At 37.1% G+C, this 23,317-nt stretch overlaps 1 protein-coding gene and 1 long non-coding RNA gene across 7 annotated transcripts; one reads left to right on the top strand and one right to left on the bottom strand.

The window, feature by feature from the left end:
- Positions 1 to 8,490: 8,490 nt before the first annotated feature.
- On the bottom strand, positions 8,491 to 11,772 carry LOC142164813 (uncharacterized). Its single transcript, XR_012695896.1, has 2 exons — positions 11,100 to 11,772; positions 8,491 to 8,785 (listed from the first exon to the last, which is right to left on the bottom strand). It is a non-coding gene; the product is annotated as an uncharacterized LOC142164813 (long non-coding RNA).
- Positions 11,773 to 18,905: 7,133 nt separating this feature from the next.
- LOC142164811 (zinc finger BED domain-containing protein RICESLEEPER 2-like) lies at positions 18,906 to 22,929 on the top strand. 6 transcript variants are annotated; one of them, XM_075223522.1, is made up of 4 exons: positions 18,906 to 19,247; positions 19,359 to 19,467; positions 21,352 to 22,226; positions 22,494 to 22,929. In XM_075223522.1, exons 3-4 carry the CDS (start codon positions 21,539 to 21,541, stop codon positions 22,610 to 22,612), a joined length of 807 nt encoding a protein of 268 aa, XP_075079623.1. In that variant the 5' UTR covers positions 18,906 to 19,247; positions 19,359 to 19,467; positions 21,352 to 21,538; the 3' UTR covers positions 22,613 to 22,929. The 6 variants fall into 6 exon arrangements, 4 of the variants coding, with proteins under 4 accessions (XP_075079623.1, XP_075079621.1, XP_075079622.1 ...); XM_075223520.1 differs by having other exon boundaries at positions 18,982 to 19,256; XM_075223521.1 differs by having other exon boundaries at positions 18,982 to 19,256; positions 20,159 to 22,226.
- Positions 22,930 to 23,317: the final 388 nt, after the last annotated feature.

The raw sequence follows: 23,317 nt of genomic DNA, 5'->3' as shown, positions 1-23,317 counted from the left end.
AAACAGCGATGGGTGAAGGGAGGTGGTTGGTTGTGGCGTTAAGATTCTTTCATAGCTGCTTCGGGTGCCTAAAGAAGAAGCGACGATGGGTTCGTCTCTTGGTTGAAGGTCCTCAAGGTCGAATGGTTGTTGGTGTTTGGAGAAGAAGACCGATGGGGGAGGGTTCTCAGTCCAAAGCCGACACTCCTTGTATGTCTAGGGTCTAGGTCATTGTTTTTTGTAATTTTTTTGGCTGATTGTTGTGTTCTTTGTATATGTAGTTGATGCTTTGTAGAGAAAAATCGAGTAAGAAGAAGCCAAGGCTAGGGGGTCTATGTATTGAAAACGGCGCTGATCTCTATATCTCTAGGTCTAGTCTTTTTTATATTTTTCAGCTCCCTTAGGCGTTTGGTGTTAGCTTCTTTTTATAGGTTTAGTGTTTTAGGGTTATAATTAGGTTAAGGGGTATGGACCTAGGAATTATGGGCTTGGGAATTATGGGCTAGGTCCAAAAATTAGACCTAAAATGGGATGTTTGAGCCCAAATTTTATTCTTTCACCGTAAACAAGATTCAAATTTACGATTTTATTTACCAATTAATCCTACTTAAGTAAAATAGCCATTAAAATAAGATTAACCGTTAAAACAAAATTATTTTTGGTATTTTTCAAGATTAAAAATGACTATATAACATTAATGAAACTATTTTTTGTAATTTTTATTTTCTTGTAATAAAATAAAGTAAAAGAGTCAAAATTAGTTGAAATAATGATATTAGGCCTAAATTAAATATTTACATGCTAAAATATAAAAAATCTTGGGGAGGGTCAAAAATCACATGTCTACAACTGCCCCTCTTTGACTGGAAACGCGAAGAGTTTTTAGACAAAGAACGACTAGACAGGTTTTTTTTACCCGATCCTTATTGAAAGAGACCAAAAGCTAAAAGAAAGGAGAATGTGACCGAGCCCTAGTATCTGAGCTGCCTACATATCCTTGGCTATAAAGGAATCAGGCCACGTGTAGTTCAGAGGTGAGTGAGATAATGGAGTATACCGAGGTGGAGAACCGATCGAGGTGTCGTTCCGTCGAGGTTCCGGTCCGCGGTCTTGTTATTACATCAAAATCAAATCAAAAAAATGAAAAAGATTAATTGAGCCTGTCAACTATGAGTTACAAGATTCCTATCTATAAGTCTTCTGAAGCTTGATCTTGAGTCTTGAATGGTTCTTCATGCAGACTTTGGATTTGAACCTTGACGCTTGCTAGTTGCAGGTGCTAGTTCAATCTTCTTCAGCTTTTCGGATCAAAATCGAACATGTGGTGCTTGTGACTTCAACCATGTCTTGAGCAGCTCACATTTTTCATCAACTTCTGCATTTGGACTCACTTCTTGCCTTTCTTTTTGTTTTTTAATTCTGGATTGTGACTAACTTCTGTTGATCACCTCGGACTGTTGACTCGCATTCTTGCCGCAAGCTTCTTTTGTTGCTGACTTGAATTGCATTCTGAAGTGAATTCCCTTATTCTCTAGGTAGGCAGCTGATTGCCAATACTTGAACTGTCTTCCTTCGAACTTGGACTGCCTTTTCTTTGTTCTCCAGGTAGGCGCCTGATTACCAACATTTGAATTGTATTCCTTCCCTCTAAAACTTGAATTATTTTCCCTTTATTTTTCAGGTGGGTGCTTGATTGCTGAACTTGAACCGTTTTCCTTTGAACATTGTTGCTTTCCCTTTGTTCTCCAGGTGGGCGCCTGATTACCAACCCTTGTACTACTTTTCCTTCAAAACTTGACTTGTTTTCCCTTTGTTCTCCAGGTGTGCTCCTGATTGCTGAACTTGAACCGTCTTCCTTTGAACATTGCTGCTTTCCCTTTGTTCTCCAGGTGGGCGCCTGATTACCAACACTTGAACTGCTTTCCTTTGTTCTCCAGTCGGGCTCCTGATTTCCAACACTCGAATTGCTTTCCCTTTGTTCTCCAGGTGAGCTCCAGATTTCCAACACTTGAACTGTTTTCCCTTTGTTCTCCAGGTGGGCTGCTGATTTCCAACAATTGAACTGCTTTCCCCTTGTTCTCCAGGTGGGCTCCTGATTTCCAACACTTGAACTACTTTCCGTTTGTTCTCCAGGTGGGCTCCTGATTTCCAACACTTGAACTGATTTCCCTTTGTTCTCTAGGTGGGCTCCTGATTTCCAACACTTGAACTGTTTTCCCTTTGTTCTCCAGGTGGGCGCCTGATTACCAATATTTGCACTACTTTTCCTTGAGATTTGAACTATTTCTCTTTGTTCTCCAGGTGGGCTCCTGATTGCTGAACTTGAACCGCTTCCTCTTGAAACTGCTTTCCCTTGAAACTTGAACTGTCTTCCCTTGTTCTCCAGGTGGGCGCCTGATTGCAACAAAATAGACAAAACAAAAGAAATGTTTCTGCCCTAGTTTGATAATGGGAACATATGTGAGTGTTAACCAATTCTTGTTATCAAAATAAATTCTAAGCTAAAGTCCCTTATCTTGAAAAATTTCAAACCAAGTCTCATCTCAACAGTGAAAAACTTAAATGCTAAATTATACTTCCCAAAAGTAAAACTTTCATCAGACCTTATCACTTGCGAGGGTCTCAAAACTTACTAAATCCCGTTATCCAGGAGGGTACTAGAAACTTACTACCGAGCCTATTTGGAACCTATTTTCCTTACGGAGGGTTTCTCCGGAATAAACAAAATTTTCTGCCCCTGTTTCAATCAAAGAAAACTTGTGAGTTTAAACATGGTGGTTGGTTTGCGGCCTTGACTTTGAGGGCGATTGCTCCTTCACTTCCCATGATAACTTCGATTTCAACTCGAAAGACCTTGCATGTTTATTGACTGACCACTTTCTCTATCACCCTTATCACGGAGAATACCTCTGATCCGTTCAAGCCCCATATCATTCATCTGTTGTATTGTGCTCATACATTGACATATACTGAACCTTTGTTTTTAATACGAATCCCAAAGCACATCAATTGCCACTCACTCAGTGCGCATGTTGTTCTTTCCTGACTTAAACCAATGGGCTTGGCCTTGAGGTCTATCGCTCCTTCACTTGCCATAACTTTGATTTCCTCTTGGAAGACCTTGCTTGTCATTGGTTAACCACTTTCTCTGTCAACCTTATCACACAAAATACCTTTGACCCGTTCACCCATCATTATCTATCTGTTGCATTATTCATGAATTGACATATACCAAACCTTTGTATTTCACATAAATCCCAAAGCACGTTGATTGTAACCAACTTAGTGCGCATGCTGTTCTTTCCTGACTTATGCCACTTTGATGTGCTAGCCAGATCCTGTTTTGTGCAATTGGAAAGCTGGTGGCAAATTTTGAAGTCATTTCTCACTTGTTCTAACCAAACAGACTCAGGAAGAGGAAGTAAACAAGACAAAAGGAACAGAGTAAATGACAATGGAAAGAGATGATTCCTAACAAGAAAACTACAAAGTAAAAACTTATCAGATGTGGATACCAACTCTAATGACCATGACATGCGCCTTTGGATTAATTGGCCTTATCTGTCAAGCAAGTCTGATGTTCAACTCTTGTTATACCCTTAAACCGTGAAACTGGGCTTCAATGCTCTGAGTATCCAATCTGATTCACGATCCTTATTCGAGTTGTAGTTCCCGAAGGTTTTTCACCATCAAGCCTCTATCATTTTGTTTTTCTCTCAACTCACCATCGCCTTACGGTGCCCGTGAGGGTTTTCACCTATAGGACTCTCTCATTTGTTCTTTTCTTCTTATTTCCTCTGATTCTGTAGATGACAAGGCATTAACCATGGTAAAAACATCATGTACTCTTGGCATGTCTAAACTCAGCACTCTCAAAGATTATCTGGGAGGTCTTTTTTGGACTGTAATATGTCTTTTAGACAGGGTTATAAAGAAAGGATATAATAAAGGCTCAAAATAACTAAGACAACGGGGTTAATTTATTACAACTTTTGGAATTCATTCTAAAAACTTTGCCCCAATTTCTAAAACAAGGGAATTTGATTTTTTTTCTTTTTCTTTTGATGGAGTTACTAAGAAAGACTGCCCCACTTTCGACTTCGTGGGATTATGAAATATTTTATTTGGTATGATCGAACCGTAAGGCTTCATACGTATCTTGTGGTGACAAGAATCAGGTCAAACATAGTTCATACGACTACTTTTTGTTACTACTTTCCTTTTTCTTTTTCTTTTTCTTTCTTTTCCTTTTTTCTTTTTTTCTCTTTTTTTCTTTATCTCTTTTTTTCTTCTTTTTTTTTTTGAATTTTCCTTTTGGAATGAACTTTCTAAAATAAAACTATGGGAACAATTTTATTCGTATGACTCTAACTTGATTCCAAAAGAGGGGAGGTCAAGAAAATTAGCACAGGCTCAAAAGGGGTACCGAATGGTATAAAGTATCTGAGTAGCTGATAGAGGGTCTCCCAATCTCTGAAAATGCCAAGTATAACATATGCAACTTGAGAATGAAAAAGGAAAATCATGCACAACATTTCTTTTGCAGCTTCGGCATTGATATCACTGATATGCTTTCCACTTTTTTTTAGTGCCTTGTCAAGTACAGAACATCTCATTGGGTGGTTTCTTCTTCATGATGGATACCTTCCGTCTGTTCGGAGCAATCTTCCTTGGATGTATCTTGTTTCTTGAGATGTACTTGAACTCAAAGTTTCTCGCTTCAAATTGTCCGGGATGCATTCTCCATTAACGAATTCTTGTCATCCTATTAACTTTCTAAATTATTTGCCCTAGTTTTACACAGTTCGCACTTTAAATCATCTCAAAAATGTCCAAATCTGTACTTATTTCCCTCAAGTGCCCCTATCATCTTCAAAATTATTTCATTGCTTCATGATTAGACTAACTTTTAAGACCAGGCCTGGAATTATGCGTGCATGTCATGTCACTAGAACCAGCATGAAAAGAACTATAAAATGAGAAGAGAACTAAACAAAAATGACTAGAAATAACAGAAAACAGAAAATTGCATTAGACAGATGGTGAAAGGGTTTGAACAACAAAACAAGCAAAATAAACTGGGGCACAACCCTGGAACAAACCTAAATAACACTGAATGAGCTACTACGACTAAAGGAACTAGGCAAAATAAAAGTATAGAAGGGTTTGAGTCACAAGACAATATCCGGATTACAACCCTGAAATAACCCGGACAACAGAAATGATAACAAAATAAACCACCAAAACTCCCCCTGACTAGCCAAGAAAGGAGCATCTTTCCAATCACCAAGCTCAAACATCTTAGACACTGAGTTCTGTATCAACAGTACTAGGACCTTCACAAGTCTCCATCACATTGACCTTAGCAAATTGCTTTTGGGTACCTTTTAAGATCACCTTCCGGAACCGAGGGTGATAGCGCTGAAAGCTTTGTGGCACATGGACCTCCGAGGATCTCAGAAGAATTCTCATATTCCTTTTCAAAACAAATCATACCCACCATATGCGTCTCATTATGAACAGGCGATGAACTTTGGCTAGTGTCTACTGCATCTGGATTTTGCACGACAATGTCACCTGCATCAATAAGCTTCTGAATTGCTCTTTTCAGATGCCAACACTTTTCTGTACTATGACCCGGGACATGAGAGCAATATGCACACCTTTGAGAATAATCAAAATTCTTTGGAAGTGGGTTCGACATTTTTACCTGAATCGGCTTCAACATGTCTAATTGCCTCAACCTATGGAACAAACTGGCATATGATTCCCAATGGGAGTGAAAGTCTTTTCCTTTTGCTTTTGCCTTTTTATCTTGTACTCTGGCCTCGGTTAGAACCTTTTGGGGGTAGGTGGTTGATATGCTTGAGGCGACAGGTAAGACATTTGTGGAAGTAGTGCAGGCCATCGCGGGCCTCGTGGGTGTGGAGCATATGGTGGTGCATCGTGGACGAAGTACTGGGAAGGTGATGTATGACTTTTGGGGTTTTGTAGAGAGAAGTAGCATTGGGGAGGATTATCTGGAGCACAAGGATATCCATGGGGTCGGTGTCGAGGCTGAAAGCATTGAGCAGGAATGCCCATTGGATCTTATTGTTGGTGCGGCTCAACAACATCTTTTCTATTTCTCTTTCTTCCATCCAAACTTACTGAGATGTTCTGAATGTCTTTTGTAGTGTCTTTCAATGCAGAATAACTCATGATTTTGCCTGACTTGATTCCTCTTCTACCATCTCCCCCATTTTTACCACATTATTGAAAGGTTTACCCAAGGCCGGGATCAAATGACTGAAGTAGGTGGGGCCCTGGGCTTGTAGGAAAAGCTCAACCATTTCTTCTTCACCAATCGAGGGACTGACCCGAGCAACTTGTTCCCTCCATCTGAGCCCAAACTCCCTAAAGCTTTCCTCCGATTTCTTTTCCATCTTGGATAGGGAGGAGCGGTCTGGGATAATGTCTAGATTGTACTGAAAGTGTCGAACAAAATCTTGAGCCATGTTATCCCATGTATGCCACTTATTGACATCTTGATGAGTATACCATTGCAAGGTTGCCCCAGTCAAGCTCTCATTGAAATATGCCATCAACAAATCATCTTCCCCGCCAACACTGCTCATTTCACTACAATAACCCCTCAGATGGGTTGCTGGATCTCCACGCCCGTCATACAAGTTAAACTTTGGCATTTTAAACCCCGCGGGCAGATGAACATCAGGGAACATACACAAGTCATTGTAAGAGATGTTAATCTGATTTCCCATCCCTTGCATGCTCCTTGAGGATTGTTCTATACCTTTCAGCTTCCTGGATATCCCATCTCGCTCCATTGTCTTAGCAGTCTTTGCAGTCTCATCGGGAGGCTCAAAATGAGGAGTGTAAAAGTATGGACTCGAGACTTGAAAATTGGTTCTGGAGCATAATGTTGGGCATCGGGGATTTTGAACACACTCTCACTAGAGAATCGAGGAAAGGGTGCAGATGGATGAGCTACAAAAACATGAGTGGTAAAAGGAGCGATATATGAGGTGGTTCTGGGGGGTGGAGTGTGAAAAGGTTGTGGGGATATATCCTGGACTTGTGACAGTGGCGGAATGGTGACAAGGCTTTCAGTGTAGTTAGTGGGAACTGATGGTGGAGGATGCCCACTAATCCAGGCTTAGTATATTTCGGCCATCTGTCTTTTCAACCTTAAGACCTCTTCTTTCAACTCAGATTCTGATTCAACAATTCCCTTAAACGGATCAATAACCCATGTGTCCAACTCTTTGCCAGTCATGATTACCTTGATCTTTGACCTTGTGTTGGATGGATGAGTTACCTTATGAACCACAAACCAACCACCCTTCTGCTCAATGGAGATAATAAAAAGGAACAAAATGAGGTCATCACGTTAGCGTTAGGGAATTTAACAGCTAAAAATATCACACTGCGTGCAATGCACCTAGCAAAAATTAACGCTTCTAAAATGACTTCGAGGGTCAGAGGGTCACTTGGCATCATCCCAATTTGTTCATTTCAATCTTCTCTTTTCTTTTCTTTTCTTTTCTAGCACTTCTTGGCTTGCTCATTTTCCTTCCTCTTTTTTTTTTCTAATTATCACTCTTTTCTTTCCTCTCATTTCTCATGTCCCACAACTTCATCCTCTTTTTTTCCTTTTCTTTTTTTTTTCTTTTTTTTCCTTTTCCTTTTAATAAAAAAAATGATTCGATCGAACCCTATGTAGGTTGCCTATGTATCATGTCACCGCTTGAATCAGATCTTTGCGTAGTTCGGGAAGATCGAGAATAAAGGAAACAAAATAACGTTCTCTTCTTTTTTTTCTTTTTTAACCTTAATGACTACTCTGACGAGAAAAGGGAAATAAAAGAAACAAATCTCTTTTTTTTTAGTTTTCTAGACTTAATGTTCTATAACATATTCTAAACTCAAGCTTAACGGATTTTTTTCCTTTTTTTTTTCTTTTTGAAACAAATACTCTATTAAGGAAAAATCCTAGAAGAGAAGAATATTTTTTGACTTTTTTTTAGGAAGGAAATCTAAAAAATAAACCAAAGAAATATTTTTGATTTTCATTTGATATCCCTGAATAAAGATTGCGAAACGAGAAATGAACAAGATAAAAAAAAATCAGTTTTTGATAACCTAAGGAAGATACTCTGAAGATAACACAAGATGAAGTATGTTTTTTTCTTCTATGTACATTATCCTAAAGTTCTAGTGAAAATAAAAAGAATTTTTTTTTTTTGTTTTTTATATATTCCCCAATGGAGAACCTTAAGATAAAATCTTTTTGGATTTTTGGAATTAATATCTTAAAGAAAACTTTTAAAGAGGTACTAAAAGAAAATTCTCTTTTTTCTTTTAATTTAGTCTTAATATACTAAAGGAAGTATAAAAGCAATTTTTATTATTGAGTTCTAGATATTAATTTCCTAAAGGAAAAACCACCTCAAAAAATATTTTTTTTTTATTTCTAGAATAGTATTCTAAAGAAAATTTCTAACGGAAATATAAAACACAAAATCTCTTTTTTTTCCTTTTTTTTGACTTGTAACACATTTCCAAATACAAAATAAGAAATACAATAACAAAAGACTCGGCAAACTTAACTAGACTATGACAAACTCTAACATCACCTAAAAGACTCGACATTACTGTACAAAACTAGACGGTAAAAGATGATATAAAAAAGAACAACAGACTAAAAACATAAAGAAAATCTCCTCAAGCAAACTCCTGAATGAGTGATCCTGATTGGATGGTCCTAAGGCGTCTGTCATGCCCAAACTTCGGTAAGTAGATCCACCTATATGATAAAATTAAGACCACATAAAGTTAAAAACCTAGAATGCTATGTGAGACAATAACCCTTCCTGTTGGACATATGCAAGACATGATTGACTATTTTTCTAAAATTAACCTATGTGGCTAAAAGTGGTTAAAAATGCAAGATTCGGCTAAGATACCGCGAAGCCAAGAACCTAAGACTCACTAAGAAGACCGGACTCTATGTGCATATCACGCCCCGAAAGACGAGAATCAGGTATGCGAAGTTCGGGCAGATTGGATACGGGCGAGAAATTAAAAAAGGCAACTAATTTAGAGAAAATATAATTTTTGTCTATTTTTTTTGTTTGAAAAATGATGAAATATGTAAACTCTTTTTGGATTTTTCTTTTTTCCTTTTTTTTTTAATTTTTGGGAAAATGATGGGAAAGTGCACAATCTTTATGGATTTTTTGTAAAAGAAAAATATAAATGGGCCCTACTTGCTTTATTTTCACATTTTACCCTATTTTTCATTTATCCTCAACCCTCATTGGTCCGCCAAATGACTCCTTTCACCCTTGAAGATTGCAACATGTTGCACATAGAATGCATCAGGATGGTCTTTTATTTTTGGGTACATCTGTCCTAGAAAACCCAACCTCTGTGTTGAGTCCCCAAAGTCAAATGCACATGATGCAAACAAACGTTCCTACTAGGGATCCGACATGAGGCTGAGTTATTCTAGGTTTAAAACCTGAGTGTATTTGTTCTAGACCTAGCTTACCCGAGCAAACAGCTCGAGCCGGGGGGCAGCGTACCGGGAATACAAAAGCTTCACCGGCTTTGCAACTTGTCCGAACCTCGTTCTAAAATTAGAATATGACTCTAATAGAAAAGAAGTCACACGAAGCGCACACTTCCCAGATGATTTAGAAGACTCAGAGAGAAGAAGGTTTCGTAATAATTTATATACAGTCCAAACAATATCAAATCGGTAAAAAATGGCATTTAGCACATTAGGCTCAAACATATAAAACTCAGATAATAAATGAAAGCCAACCATAACAGTTATTCTAAGCTCGAATTCTGAACCCTGGACCAGAGATTCTGGGTTCTTTTCCCCAGCAGAGTCGCCAGAGCTGTCACACCTCCTTTTACTACCCCCCGGAAGGGTATAAGGGAGTTTTTTTCCAATTTAAGTGACAATCGAAACGGGATTATTTGTTTAAAAATTAGATTCGCCACTTGGGATAATTTATGGTGTCCCAAATCACCGGTTTAAATCCCCAATCGAGAAAGATTGACTCTATTTTACAGTCCGCAAAACACAGAAATCCGGGTAAGGAATTCTGTTAATCCGGGAGAAAGTGTTAGGCATTCTCGAGTTCCATGGTTTTAACACGGTCGCTCAACTATTAATATTGTCCTAATTATCTGATTTAATTACACATTTTAAACCTATGTGCATTTTTTAACTTTCTAACCGCTTTTAATATTTCGAGGGAAATTCATGATTTGTTTTTAAAAATACATCGCAAACCACGCTACATGAACACTATATGAAATGCACCCGCAGTTCACGACATATTTATTTATTAAACATCATTGGGAATTGAAGTCGAGTCACATAAAATGCACACCCGGATTTGGAAATTGTGTGTCATACTTACGTCACGGGAACCATACCCATAGCTATGACACTTTATTTAATTAACGCACCTAAAGCAAACTACGAGAATTTGTCATTTTTATATTTAGGTTATGAGATTAATATGAGGCCATGTATGATTAAATCGTGGATGGCACACCCCGGACTATTAGTAGCCTAAGGTAAAATAAAAAATAAAAAAACTAAAAGAAATGATTCAAAGCTCCACTTGTTATAGCATTTCCGGTTGAAAACACAATTCTTATGGACATGATTTCTACAATCTTGTAATAAAAGAATCTTAGAACATGCTTTATAATGTGGACAGTAGCTAAATCTTGGCATTTCATGTATAGACAAGAGAAAATATTTACATAGATTTCCACCAAAAGATAGCCTACAGAGATAAATAATTATGTACATGATCCTTACTAACATAACGGAAAATTTCATGGATTCGGCCTAACAATTGAACCTATATAATTCTTAATATATAGACAAGGCAACATTCTAAGAATCACATATTCCCTTAATTCCAAGAAAAAAATAGAAAATATAATAGCTAGTTATTTACAGTTAACTAAAGAAAGCAAGTCTCGTAAGCAAACAAGTCAGACGGAAATAAATGAAGTCAAACAAATAATTCAAAAAACCATGACACAAGATCTGGAAATTAGAAAGATAGGTAAAGTTAGAACATGACCTCTTTAAACTTCAACATTTCCTTATCCAACAAACTTGATTCTTAATAACTTGAACAAGCAGAAACGGATAAGACCATGAACCAGCCCTCAGACGGAGTATCGAAACTTACCGACGAACTCGAAAATGGACAGAACTTCGACTGCGTTAGAACGGGGCAGAAGCAGGCTGTCTAGGTTGATTTTGGTGGTCGTTTCAGTTCGTTTTCCGGCGAGCTGCTATGAACGAAAAGAAACAGAAACAACGATGGGTGAAGGGAGGTGGCTGGTTGTGGCGAGCTTCTTTCATAGCTGTTTCGGGTACCTAAAGAAGAAGTGACGATGGGTTCGTCTCTTGGTTGAAGGTCCTCAAGGTCAAATGGTTGTTGATGTTTGGAGAAGAAGACCGATGGGGGAGGGTTCTCAGTCCAAAAACAACACTCCTTGTATATCTAGGGTCTAGGTCATTGTTTTTTGTAATTTTTTTGGCTGATTGCTGTGTTCTTTGTATATGTAGTTGATGCTTTGTAGAGAAAAATCAAGGAAGAAGAAGCCAAGGCTAGGGGGTCTATGTATTGAAAACGGCGCTGATCTCTATATCTCTAGGTCTAGTCTTTTTTGTATTTTTCAGCTCCCTTAGGCGTTAGGTGTTAGCTTCTTTTTATAGGTTTAGGGTTTTAGGGTTATATTTAGGTTAAGGAGTATGGGCCTAGGAATTATGGGCTTGGGAATTATGAGCTAGGTCCAAAAATTAGACCTAAAAATTGGATGTTTAAGCCCAAAATTTATTCTTTCACCGTAAACAAGACTCAAAATACGATCTTATTTACCAATTAATCCTACTTAAGTAAAATAGCCATTAAAATAAGACTGACCGTTTAAACAAAACTATTTTTGGTATTTTTTAAGATTAAAAATGACTACAAAATATTAATAAAACTATTTTTTGTAATTTTTATTTTCTTGTAATAAAATAAAGTAAAAGAGTCAACATTAGTTGAAATAACGATATTAGGCCTAAATTAAATATTTACATGCTAAAATATAAAAAATCTTGGGGAGGGTCAAAAATCACATGTCTACAATAACTCTTCCCTCTTACAACTATAAATAGGGGTCTTCATAACCCAAAAAAGACACCAAAAGTCATAACAAGAAGTAAGAGAGAGCTCGTAGTTCAAATGCCGCAAAATTACTCTATAAGTTTCAATCTTCAAGTAACCAAGTTCAAGTTCAAGAAATCAAGTTCAAGCTAAAAAACGAAGAACAAATCAAGTTCAAGCTCAAGAACGAAGAACAAATCAAAATTCAAGGAGTACGAGTTCAAATCAAAGTTCGTGTTAGTTAAATCCAAGATCATCGTTCATGGCATCAACTACATTTTCAAGATCAAGCTCAAAGGCCCTTGAATTATTTACTATTGGAAAGAAGAATCAGAGGATTCATGGAGATTGTACACTCATATTATTTGAAATAAAATATTGCGATTGTTGCGATATTTTTTTGTCTTGATTTTATTTTTTCGATGCAAATTTATTGTCTACAAATTCTGGCATGCCCAGTGGGACAATCTCTACCTCTCATCTCAACTTTTCAATCACCAAAGTTCAAGAACGTTGAAATGACTTCAAAGAAAATCAACTCCATATCAACTTTCGTCAAGGCTACTAATTCTAGGTTCTATACTGATATAGAAAGTATCCTCGATGTTACTTTTGGAAGCTTTGGACCAGTTACAAGGAGCAAAGCAAGCTCTTTAGGACAACAAACACTCCAAGTGTCATCCGTATCAACCCTTATTTTGGGATCTTCATCCTCAAAAGGAATGAGATCTTTTGTAAGCACGATCCAAAAAGGGAATGAAGTCACCGAAAGGATTGAAAAGATTTTTGCCCAACTTAGTTTATCTAAGTCAAAGAAACCATTCATCCAAGTCGATGATGATGATGACTTCAGCGCTGGATCTACTCTAGCCTCCAGTAATGCGACCTCTAAGCTCTATCCCAATAATGATCTATATAATTCTTCATCCTCTACGTTGATTATGCAAGCAATGGTTATTGAATCTTCTACCATAGAAGAACAACTTACAAATTTGACGAAAGCAGTTGAAGGCTTGTCAAAGCGCATGCACGTTCAAGTTGCTAAACTTTCCAAGTTAACAAATAAATTGGATAGCATAGTAGAAGGAGAATCCACATAAACACCTTTAAATTTTCAAGGGTCGCAAAAAAAAGAAGACTCTTCCAAAATGCAAGCAACGATAGCCAAGGAGATCCAAGTCTCCATTGAAGGTCTGTTCCCGTTGAGAAATTGAAGGACTTCATCATGGAGGCTATCAAAGATAAGCCTGAGTCATTGTCCAAATTATCTCTCACATATGCAAAGCCATATACGCAAAGAATTGATAACTTGAAGATGCATATTGGTTATCAAGCTCCTAAGTTCAAACAATTCAACGGTAAGGGAAATCCAAAATAACATGTACCACACTTTGTTGAAACTTGCAACAATGCTGGAACATTCGATGATTATCTTGTCAAGCAGTTTGTTCGTTCTCTCAAAGGTAATGCATTCGATTGGTACACAGATCTCGAACCTAATTTTATCAATAGCTGGGAGCAGCTGGAGCAAGAGTTTCTCAATCGTTTTTATAGCACCAGACATATCGTAAGGATGATCGAACTTACAAACGCTCATCAAAGAAAGTATAAGATAGTTATTGACTTCATCAATCGCTAGAGGAGCTTAAGCCTAAATTGTAAAAATACCCTTAGCGAAACTTCTGGCATCGAAATATACATTTAAGGCATGCATTAGAGTCTTCGCTATATCTTACAAGGCATAAAGCATAAAACATTTGAAGAACTAGCAACTCATGTTCATGATATGGAACTACGTATGGCCACAAGTGGAGACCAAAGGCTAATTATCTTTGAGCCTTATGACGAAGAAGAAAAACAAGAAGGAGAGGACGGGGACAAGTTTTCATCTGAAAATGAAATCAAAGAATCTATGCATGTCACCATGCTCCTCAACGCACGAGTTGCAAGTTATAATGATCCTCAACGCATGAGCCTAAACTGCAAGTTTTAATGCTCTTCAACGCACGAGCATAAACAACAAGTTATAATGTTTCTTGGCACATGATCCCATATTGTATGTCACGAAGCTCCTCAAATTTGAACTAAATCTTCAACATGTAAAGCTCTTCAAATTCGAGAAAATACTCAAGTCGAAAACTCTTCAAATTCGGGCAAAGACTTCAAGTCACAAAGCTCTTCAAATTCGAGCAAAGACTCAAGTCGAAAGCTCTTCAGATTCAAGTTAGACTTCAAGTTGCAAAGCTCTTCAACTTTAAGATAAATCTTCAAGTCACGAAGCTCTTAAAATTTGAGCCGAGCTTTAAGTTGCAAAGCTCTTCAAAATTGAGCAAGTCGTCAAGTTGTAAAGCATTTCAAAACATAAGCTAAATCATCTTCAAATTACTACGCTCCTTGATGCATGAGCCTAAACTGCATGTTCCTACACCTCTGGACCGTATGAATCTAAATTGTGTATGTTCTAAAAAAAAGTCCGCTAGATTGAAAACCTCGAAAGAGGCGGCCTAGGCAAAAGTTAGGACACCCATTATGAACTACGGTATGACTTGATCCTCTTCACCGAGATACGTAGGCAGCTTAGAGTTTCATTCTGAGTTTAGTCGCATAAATTCAAAAGATACATAATCTCTCAATCGTGTTCCAAATGAAGTACGATGAAATGTAATCCATTCAATCAACACTTTAAAGTCGGGCTGAAATATCATTCTTCTATTGAATTTTGGATCTCATATGAATTAGAGGGGCAAGCCTCCATGGTAAACCAGTGTCTTCAATGGGACGATTATACTCTTTTAGGAGGCTACCAAGTATTTGCACTGAAGTCTGGGGGTTCACTATGTCTTCATGTTCGTCCAACCTTTAAGTCTGTCGGTCTTCAAGTTCTTCGGTCTTTAAGTCGAAATATTTAAGCCTCCAAGTCTTCAAGTCTGTCAATCTTCAAGTTGAGGTCCTCAAACTCGCCGGCCTTCAAGTTGAAATATTTAATCCCTCAAGTCTTCAGGTTGAAGCGTCAAAGTCTGTCGAATCTTCAAGTTCATCAAATCCTCAAGTTTGTCGGTCTTCAAGTTGAAGTCTGCAAAGTCCGCTAAGTGTTCAAGTTGATGTCATCTAGTCCACCAAGTCTCCGAGTTGAAGCTTTCTAATTTTTCAATCTTAAGGTGGACATGTTAGTCCCTTTGCACCTTAAGTTGGCTTCTTCACGGGTTCATCCTTAAAAGGAACTACAATTTTTCAATCTTAAGGTGGACATGTTAGTCCCTTTACACCTTAAGTTGGCCTCTTTGCGGGTTTGTCCTTAAAAGGAACTATAACTTTTCAATCTTAAGGTGGACATTTAAATCCCTTTGCACCTTAAGTTGGCCTATTTATGGATTTACCCTTATATATGCTATTTTGGATTTGTCCTCCATATGATGTTGATGATTTCTCCATATATTTGTTGCCATGGACTTATACTTCGATATGCCGTATGGACCTTTGCATCTTTGAAGTGGCCTCCAATTTTTGGGCGGGGATGAGTATCCATCCCGTCACACCTTGAGAATAATTTCTCTGATAATCAGGCCACATTGAGAGTAATCTCTCCGATATTCGGGTCATCTTGAGAGTAATCTTTACGATAGTCGGGCCACCTTGAGAGTAATCTCTCCGATAGTCGGGCCATCTTGAGAGTAATCTCTCTGATAGTCGGATCACCTTGAGAGTAATCTCTCCGATAGTCAGGCCACATTAAGAGTAATCTCTCTACTAGTTGGGCCATCTTGAAAGTAATCTCTCCGATAGTTGGGCCACATTGAAAGTAATCTCTCTGATAGTCGGGCCACCTTGAGAGTAATATCTCCGATAGTCGGGTCATCCTGAGAGTAATCTCTCCGATATTCGGGCTATATTGAGAGTAATCTCTTCGATAGTCGGGTCACCTTGAGAGTAATCTCTCTGATAGTTGGGTCATATTAAGAGTAATCTTTTCGATAGTCGGACAAGGATGAGTACCCATCCCCCATACCCTAAGATTGTCTTCTTCATGCATGGATCATATCGTTAAACAAGAGCACATCCTTCTTGTTTGACCTAAAAAAATGGCAAAAGAAGAAAAGTACAAGAATAGAAGAAGAAATTACCTTGGGTGATACTTCACAAGCGTCAAAGGCACTGAAAATTGTTGATCATGAGTTGAAGAAAGTGCAACCTTATGTATATGATTAGAGTAGGCTATTGAGAACTAAGTCCCGATGTGGGATCAGTATTAAAGGCGGCTATCACGGTTGGTCTCCAACATGAATGGGCTACTACAATTTGACTCCTACTCAAATTAACAATTGTAGTCGGAGAAGGAAAAATGTGTTTCAGAGTACTACTTGAATTAAAAATTGTGGTGATACGAATCTACACAATAATAAATTGTGATGAATTCATATGTTCTAGCAACTGCCACGTGTAGTAGATCAACTATGTGCTCCATTAAGAAGTCAATTTTGAAGTCTTGCAGTGTCACTTTAACTAAGATTGCTTGGCATTTAGAATTCATTTTTAATTTTGGTGCTTAAGTAAAAGGGAAAGTTAGTTAAAGGATTAATTATGGCGAATGGGATCTGTCACTATTTTGGTCCAGATAGAATGCAATTAAGGTGTTCTAATTATAAGAAGAGACACTGATGAAGCCATTCCAAGGAAAATACGAATTGTCTTCAACAAATACTTCAAAGTCTAGTCCTTGAAATTTATACTACGACAAACCTTGAAGTAGGGGCATTTGTAGATAATTAAATTTTGTTAGATTTAAATCTGTAAAACAAGTTAGATTATATTTTAAATTCAAGTTATATTAGTCCAAAAAAGTATTGTGGGTTAGTATAATTGAATTAATTATATAAGTCCAATATATATGGATTAAATAAACAAGTCTTAATCCATTGGGCTAGCCCATTTAATTAAGCTAAAGTGATGAACCCACTTCATTAAGCCCAAGATGTCATCTTCCTAGAGGTCCAGTTTGGTGTCATGTGTCATATGACGTGGCACGCCAAGTCAAGTGGAAGAGCCAATAGGATCATGCCACGTGTCAAAATGATATTGCATGCCAAGTCACATTAAAAGGCTAATGAAATCGTGTTGTGTGTGCAATTGACATGTTCTAGCCAATCAAATGCGGTCTTGTCACACTTCAACTTGATTGGTCGGAAAGAATTTGTTCTTATCATAATTCTTCCCTCCCACAACTATAAATATGGGTCTTCATAACCTAGAAAAGACACCAGAAGTTATAACAAGAAGTAAGAGAGAGCTCGTAGATCAAACACCGCAAATTTCTCTACAAGTTTCAAGCTTCAAGCTCAAGAACAAAGAACAAATCAAGTTCAAGCTCAAGAACGAAGAACAAATCAAGTTCAAGCTCAAGAACGAAGAACAAATTAAGATTCAAGGAGTACGAGTTCAAAAAGTTCGTGCTAGTTGAATCCAAGATCATCGTTCGTGGCAGCAACTACATATTCAAGATCAAGCTCAAAGGCCCTTGAATTTATTTACTATTGGAAAAAAGAATCAGAGGATTTATAGAGATTGTACACTCATATATTTGAAATCAAATACGATGATTGTTGCAATATTTTTCGGTCTTCATTTTATTTTCTCGACGCAAATTTATTGTACAATATATAGGTGACTCTTGTTTTAGTGAATACAATCGGTAATAAGACTATTTACGGGCATTTTCCAACAATTCATTTGATAATATTTTCCTGAAGGTCTTAGCCTCTTAGGGAAATATATTTAATTGCCAAACAACATATAAGATCAAAGTAATTATAGTTTTGCAATATCTGGCTGCTCATACTAGAAAAAAAAAACCTTACTCTTTTGGTCAACTTAGATATTTAAATTTACATACGAATTGAGAGAAGGTAAGATTTAGAAATAAGGATATTTTTTATTACTTTGCTAAAGGGTAGATTTAGACCAAAAAAATAAGGACAGGAAAATATAAACTGTTTACAATAGTACATGGATAAATTTGTCCCTTTTTCCTATTAAAAAACCTTCCAGAATACTATTTTGGATCGAGAAACCAATGATAAGTTGCTTTACGAATATTTTACTATACCATTAAATCCATATAGTGACCAACGAGGATAGTTTGGGAAGTAAGTACTCATTCATTCTTAACTAGAGGTCTCATGTTCGAATTCTAAAAATGAAATCTATCCGTTGTCCTAGATTTACTTCGCACTCATATTAGGATGAGAGTCAAAATTGAACTGAATGGTGAAGTAGTTTTTGTGATGATATGATATTTTGTTTTAAAAAGTAAAAGATATGAACATTACCAAAATTTGGACTTGGACTAAATTCCTCAGTGGGGGAGGGACGTTCACAGAGCTTTGCTTTGGAGTTGAATTTGGATGAGTATGAGAGTATCCAATGGACGGGCTTTCTACTGCCAAATATGGGCCAAGCCTAAGGGCCCCGAATACATGAGTAAAATCGGGGATTTGCATTTATACTAGGGGTGGACATAAAATCCGAAAAACCGAATTCCGAACCGAACCAAATTAATTTGGTATTTCGGTTTCGGTTTTTCGGTATTTCGGTCTAATTCGGTACTGAATTTTCGGTATTTCGGTATTTCGGTTCGGTTTTCGGTTTTATAATTTAACTATTTCGGTATACCGAAATATGGCCCAAACCCAATTACATATTTTATAGGCCCACAGCCCCACACGGACACCCAGCCAGACCCATCTCCCCCAACTCCCAACCCAAGCCCAATCTTCTGCCTCAAATAATCGATTAGACGATTACCCTAGCAGACACTAGTGTTCTACTGTTCTTCCGTCTTCGACACTTCATTTGCCCGGTGGGAGATATCATCGAGAATTCGAGATAGGGTTTGCTTACTGCTTCAGCCTTCTGTGCTTATTGCTTAGGAGTTAGGAGATATCATCGAGAACGAGAAGAAGAAGACGAGAATCGACTGCGACTCTAGGATATCAGTCTGCGAATCGAGTTACGACCAGTCGACATTCGAGCTCGAGTCTCATCTCATCTTCACCAGTTAACTTCACTACTTTTGTAAGTTTTGTAAGTCTCATCTCATTCTCATGATCTCATCCCAGTACTCGACTACTTTCTGAGGCTTTTGTTGAGATTTAATTTCTGAGTTTCTGCATCAAACTATTTTAGGGTTATAGGCGGCGATTTCCAGCTCGATTCGATTCCGGGCAAACGAAGTGTCAAAGACGCTGCTGTTATGTTCCAGTCTATCGAGCTCGATTCAATTTCAATTTCAAAGGTATGTTTCGCTTTCTTTTGGTTGTATTGCTGATTGAATGAACTGATGTTCCGAGCTTTTCCCTTTAGTAGGAAAATATCATTCGTATCACGTTAATACTCTTTCTTTTGGTTGTATTACCTTGTTTAGGTGTGATTTTTTGAACTTTACCATATCATATTCATATGAGTAACTAACAATAGCAGACTCCTCTCTTTGAAAATCATGAAATACAGTATCTTCTAGTATGTTGGCTTCTAGAATTTCAAGAAAAGATTTAGTCACTCTCTTAGCTTCTCAGCTGAGCTGGAGTTCTCAATGGTGTTACATCAGCTCTATTGTCAGTGACTATCAAGAATTGGTGTAACAATTATGATTGATGTAATCAAGACCTTAGAAACTATCAAGAATAATGTTTCTAAAGCAAATTCTAAGTTACAGGAAATTGTTATTGATATTCAAAAAGTCAGAAAATGATAATACTTGAAGATAACTAAAAACCACTGAAAAGTGAAAATGATAATCCTAGACTTATAATGTGCACACATAAGAAAACTCATGTTACTTTGGTAGCAAGGTAGATAATACTTGTATTTGTTTAATTTTGTAAGGTAGCAAGGTACTTATTAGTTAATTGTTATTGATAGCAAGATAGTTATTAGTTAATTTATTGATTGTTAATTTATGTTTATATTTGTTTAATTTTGTATAGATGGAAGATACAAGTAAAGTAAGTGATGTTGGTTCTACTGAAAGTTTACCTATTACGGTAGATAGTAACACCAACAACATTGATAGTGAAGATTCCAAGAAAAGGAAAGCAATGCAACCTAGGTCTGACGTTTGGAACCATTTTGATAAATTTGAGGTTAATGGGGTTGGGAAAGCACGACGTCGATATTGTAAACAAGCTTATGCTGCTAATTCATCTAAGAATGGAACAACAGGATTGAAGAATCATTTGCTTAGATGCAAAGAATACCCACTTAAAATTGCAGAAGATAATAGTCAAACAAAACTAAATTTTCAATCTTGTCAAACTGATGAAGGATCAATTTGGAAATTTGATCAAAAAGTGGTTAGGAGGGCCTTAATTGAGATGATAGTTACTGATAAACTACCATTTAGCTTTGTAGAAAATGAAGGCTTTAAAAAGTTTATGAGAAAAACTCAACCACTATTTCGTATTCCTTCTCGTAGAACAATAACAAGGAACTGTTATGAAGTTTACGGTGAATTGAGGGAAAATCTAAAAAGTTCTTTTAGAGAAGCACATCCAAAAATTTGCCTAACAACAGACACTTGGACTTCATTACAAAGAATAAATTATATGGTGTTTGACAGCCCACTTCATTGATAGGGATTGGAAGTTGCATAAAAGAATACTTAATTTTTGCCCTATCACTAGTCATAAGGGTGAAGAGATGGCTAAAGCTATTAGGGATTGTTTGCTTGAATGGAAATTAGACAAGGTTTTCACTATTACTGTGGACAATGCTTCTTCAAATGATGTAACTGTCAAAGAATTGTCTAAACAGTTAGATATGTGGAAAACTAATATGATGAGTGGTAAACATCTTTATGTGAGATGCATGGCTCATATACTAAATCTAATTGTGCAAGATGGTTTGAAAGAACTTGATACTTCTGTGACACGTGTTAGAAATATTGTGAGGTATGTGAGATCTTCGCCTGCAAGGACCTTAAAGTTTAAACAGTGTTGTGCACATGTAAAGGTAGAATGTACCAAAATGTTGTGTTTGGATGTTCCTACTAGGTGGAATTCCACCTATTTGATGTTGGATACGGCACAACAATTTGAAAAAGCCTTTGACAAGAATCTTTTTGATGATGGATTTTCTGCATATCAATGTTCTCATCTTTGTGAAGATGGTGGTAATGCAGGTCCTCTTGAATCTGATGATTGGGTGAATGTGAGGAATGTTATAGAGTTTCTTGCAAGATTTCACGAGCTAACTAAAAAAGTTTCAGGTTCCCGTTATGTCACTTGTAATTCTCATTTTGAGGATGTATCTGAACTTTATTGTCATTTGAAAATGTATTTAACTATTGAGGATGGGCATTTGAGAAAATGGCTGAGCAAATGCAAGAAAAGTTCAAGAAGTATTGGGGTGAACCTGAAAAGATGAATAAAATGATTTTTATTGCTTCTGTCTTGCATCCACGTAACAAATTTGAATATGTTGAGGGAGCACTTGAAGAACTTTTTGGGGAGGAAAAAGAGAAGAAAATAAATGTTGAGGTGTATGCTTATATGAATTCTTTGTTTGGGGAGTATCTAAAAAAGTATTCAACCGAATCTTGTCATCAATATCCATCTAGTTCTACTTCATCTAACAACACACCTAAGACACCTAGTGGGAGTGTTATAAGTGCATCAAAAATTAGGACTAAGCTTAGCTTAAAGAAACAAAAGGAAGACAATGGAAGTGGGGGTGCTAAATCGGAGTTGGATAAATACATTAGTGAAGAACAAGAGCCTTTTAGTGAAGAATTTGATATCTTGAGTTGGTGGAAAACACATGCTCCTAGATTTCCTATTCTTTCGGAGTTGGCTCGTGATGTGTTGGCAATTCCAATTTCTAGTGTGGCGTCGGAATGCGCGTTTAGCACTGGTGGCCGTATTCTTGATTCATTTAGGAGTTCATTGACTACTAAATGTGTACAATCTCTTATTTGTGTTCAAGATTGGATTAGAGAAGAGAAGAATCCTATTAGTGTTGAAGAAGACTTGAAGTATCTTGAGGAACTCGAGCTTGGTAAGCTTTAATATTTTGTTTGTATTTTAATTCAAAATAATATATCATGCCTTTTCATTTGTATGACATATTTGGTCGTATTATCTTTAGATATGGAAAATAATGGAAGCACTACTAGCATTGTTTGATGTATAGTTGCAACTTGCATCTTGAGGGGTAAGTTTAATACTCTATTTGTTTGGTGATAATGATATACTTAATAGTTTGTAGTTTTGTTTTATTTTCATTAAACTATAATATTCTAACATATGATTTATATTTTTTTAGGTTCAAGTTCAAGTGCAATCATGCCCCGTGCTACTGCTCAACGCTCCGATATTTGGGAATACTTTGTGGTGAAAGAAGATAACGGAGAAGTTCGCAAGTTTGTTGTCTACAGACTGTAGTTTGGACTGCAGTTTAGCATTTGCAGACTGCAGTTGTGCCTATTCTTTCTGGTTTCTGCAGTTTAACTGTTTAACAGTTTTAAGTGTTCAGCTACCATTTATCGGGAATACAGTTTTAAGTGTTCAATTTATCTGCAGACTGCAGTTTGCATCTGCACTTGCCAGATTGTGAAATTGTTGTCTGCAGAAATCAGAATGATATGCTTTCTTGTTTCAGGCTTTCAGCCATGAGCCATGTGCAGTTGTGCATATTGTGCAAAGTGCAAACACTTTAAAATTTCGATTGTGCAAACACTGCATTTGTTGGATTGTTTTTATTGCACTGGGTTAATGTGTTTAGCATCTGCAGACTGCAGTTGCCAGTTGTGCAAGTTAGCATCTGCAGTTTAATTAACTGTTTAACAGCTTAAGTGTTCAGCTGCCATGTGTTTAAGTTTGGACTGTGTTTTTATTGCACTGTGAGTGTTAAGTGTTAACTAATAAGTTGATTGCCAGATCTGGCGTGCAAGTGTGCATCTGCAGTTGCCAGATTGTGAAGTTGTTGTCTGCAGATGCAAACTTGCAAATTTGTGCTTCCTCTTCCAAATTTGTGCAAATTTTTCAGTGTTTTCAATGTGCATTGTGCAGGCTTTTCAGTGTTTTCAAACTTGTGCACATTGTGCAGTTGTGCAAAGTGCAAACATTGACTGAAAAAATTGCATTTGT

The sequence above is a fragment of the Nicotiana tabacum genome, chromosome 10 (genome assembly GCF_000715075.1).
Source record: "Nicotiana tabacum cultivar K326 chromosome 10, ASM71507v2, whole genome shotgun sequence".
Taxonomy (NCBI): domain Eukaryota; kingdom Viridiplantae; phylum Streptophyta; class Magnoliopsida; order Solanales; family Solanaceae; genus Nicotiana; species Nicotiana tabacum.
Note: the sequence above shows the minus strand (reverse complement) of the source record. Positions and strands in the feature narration are given on the sequence as shown.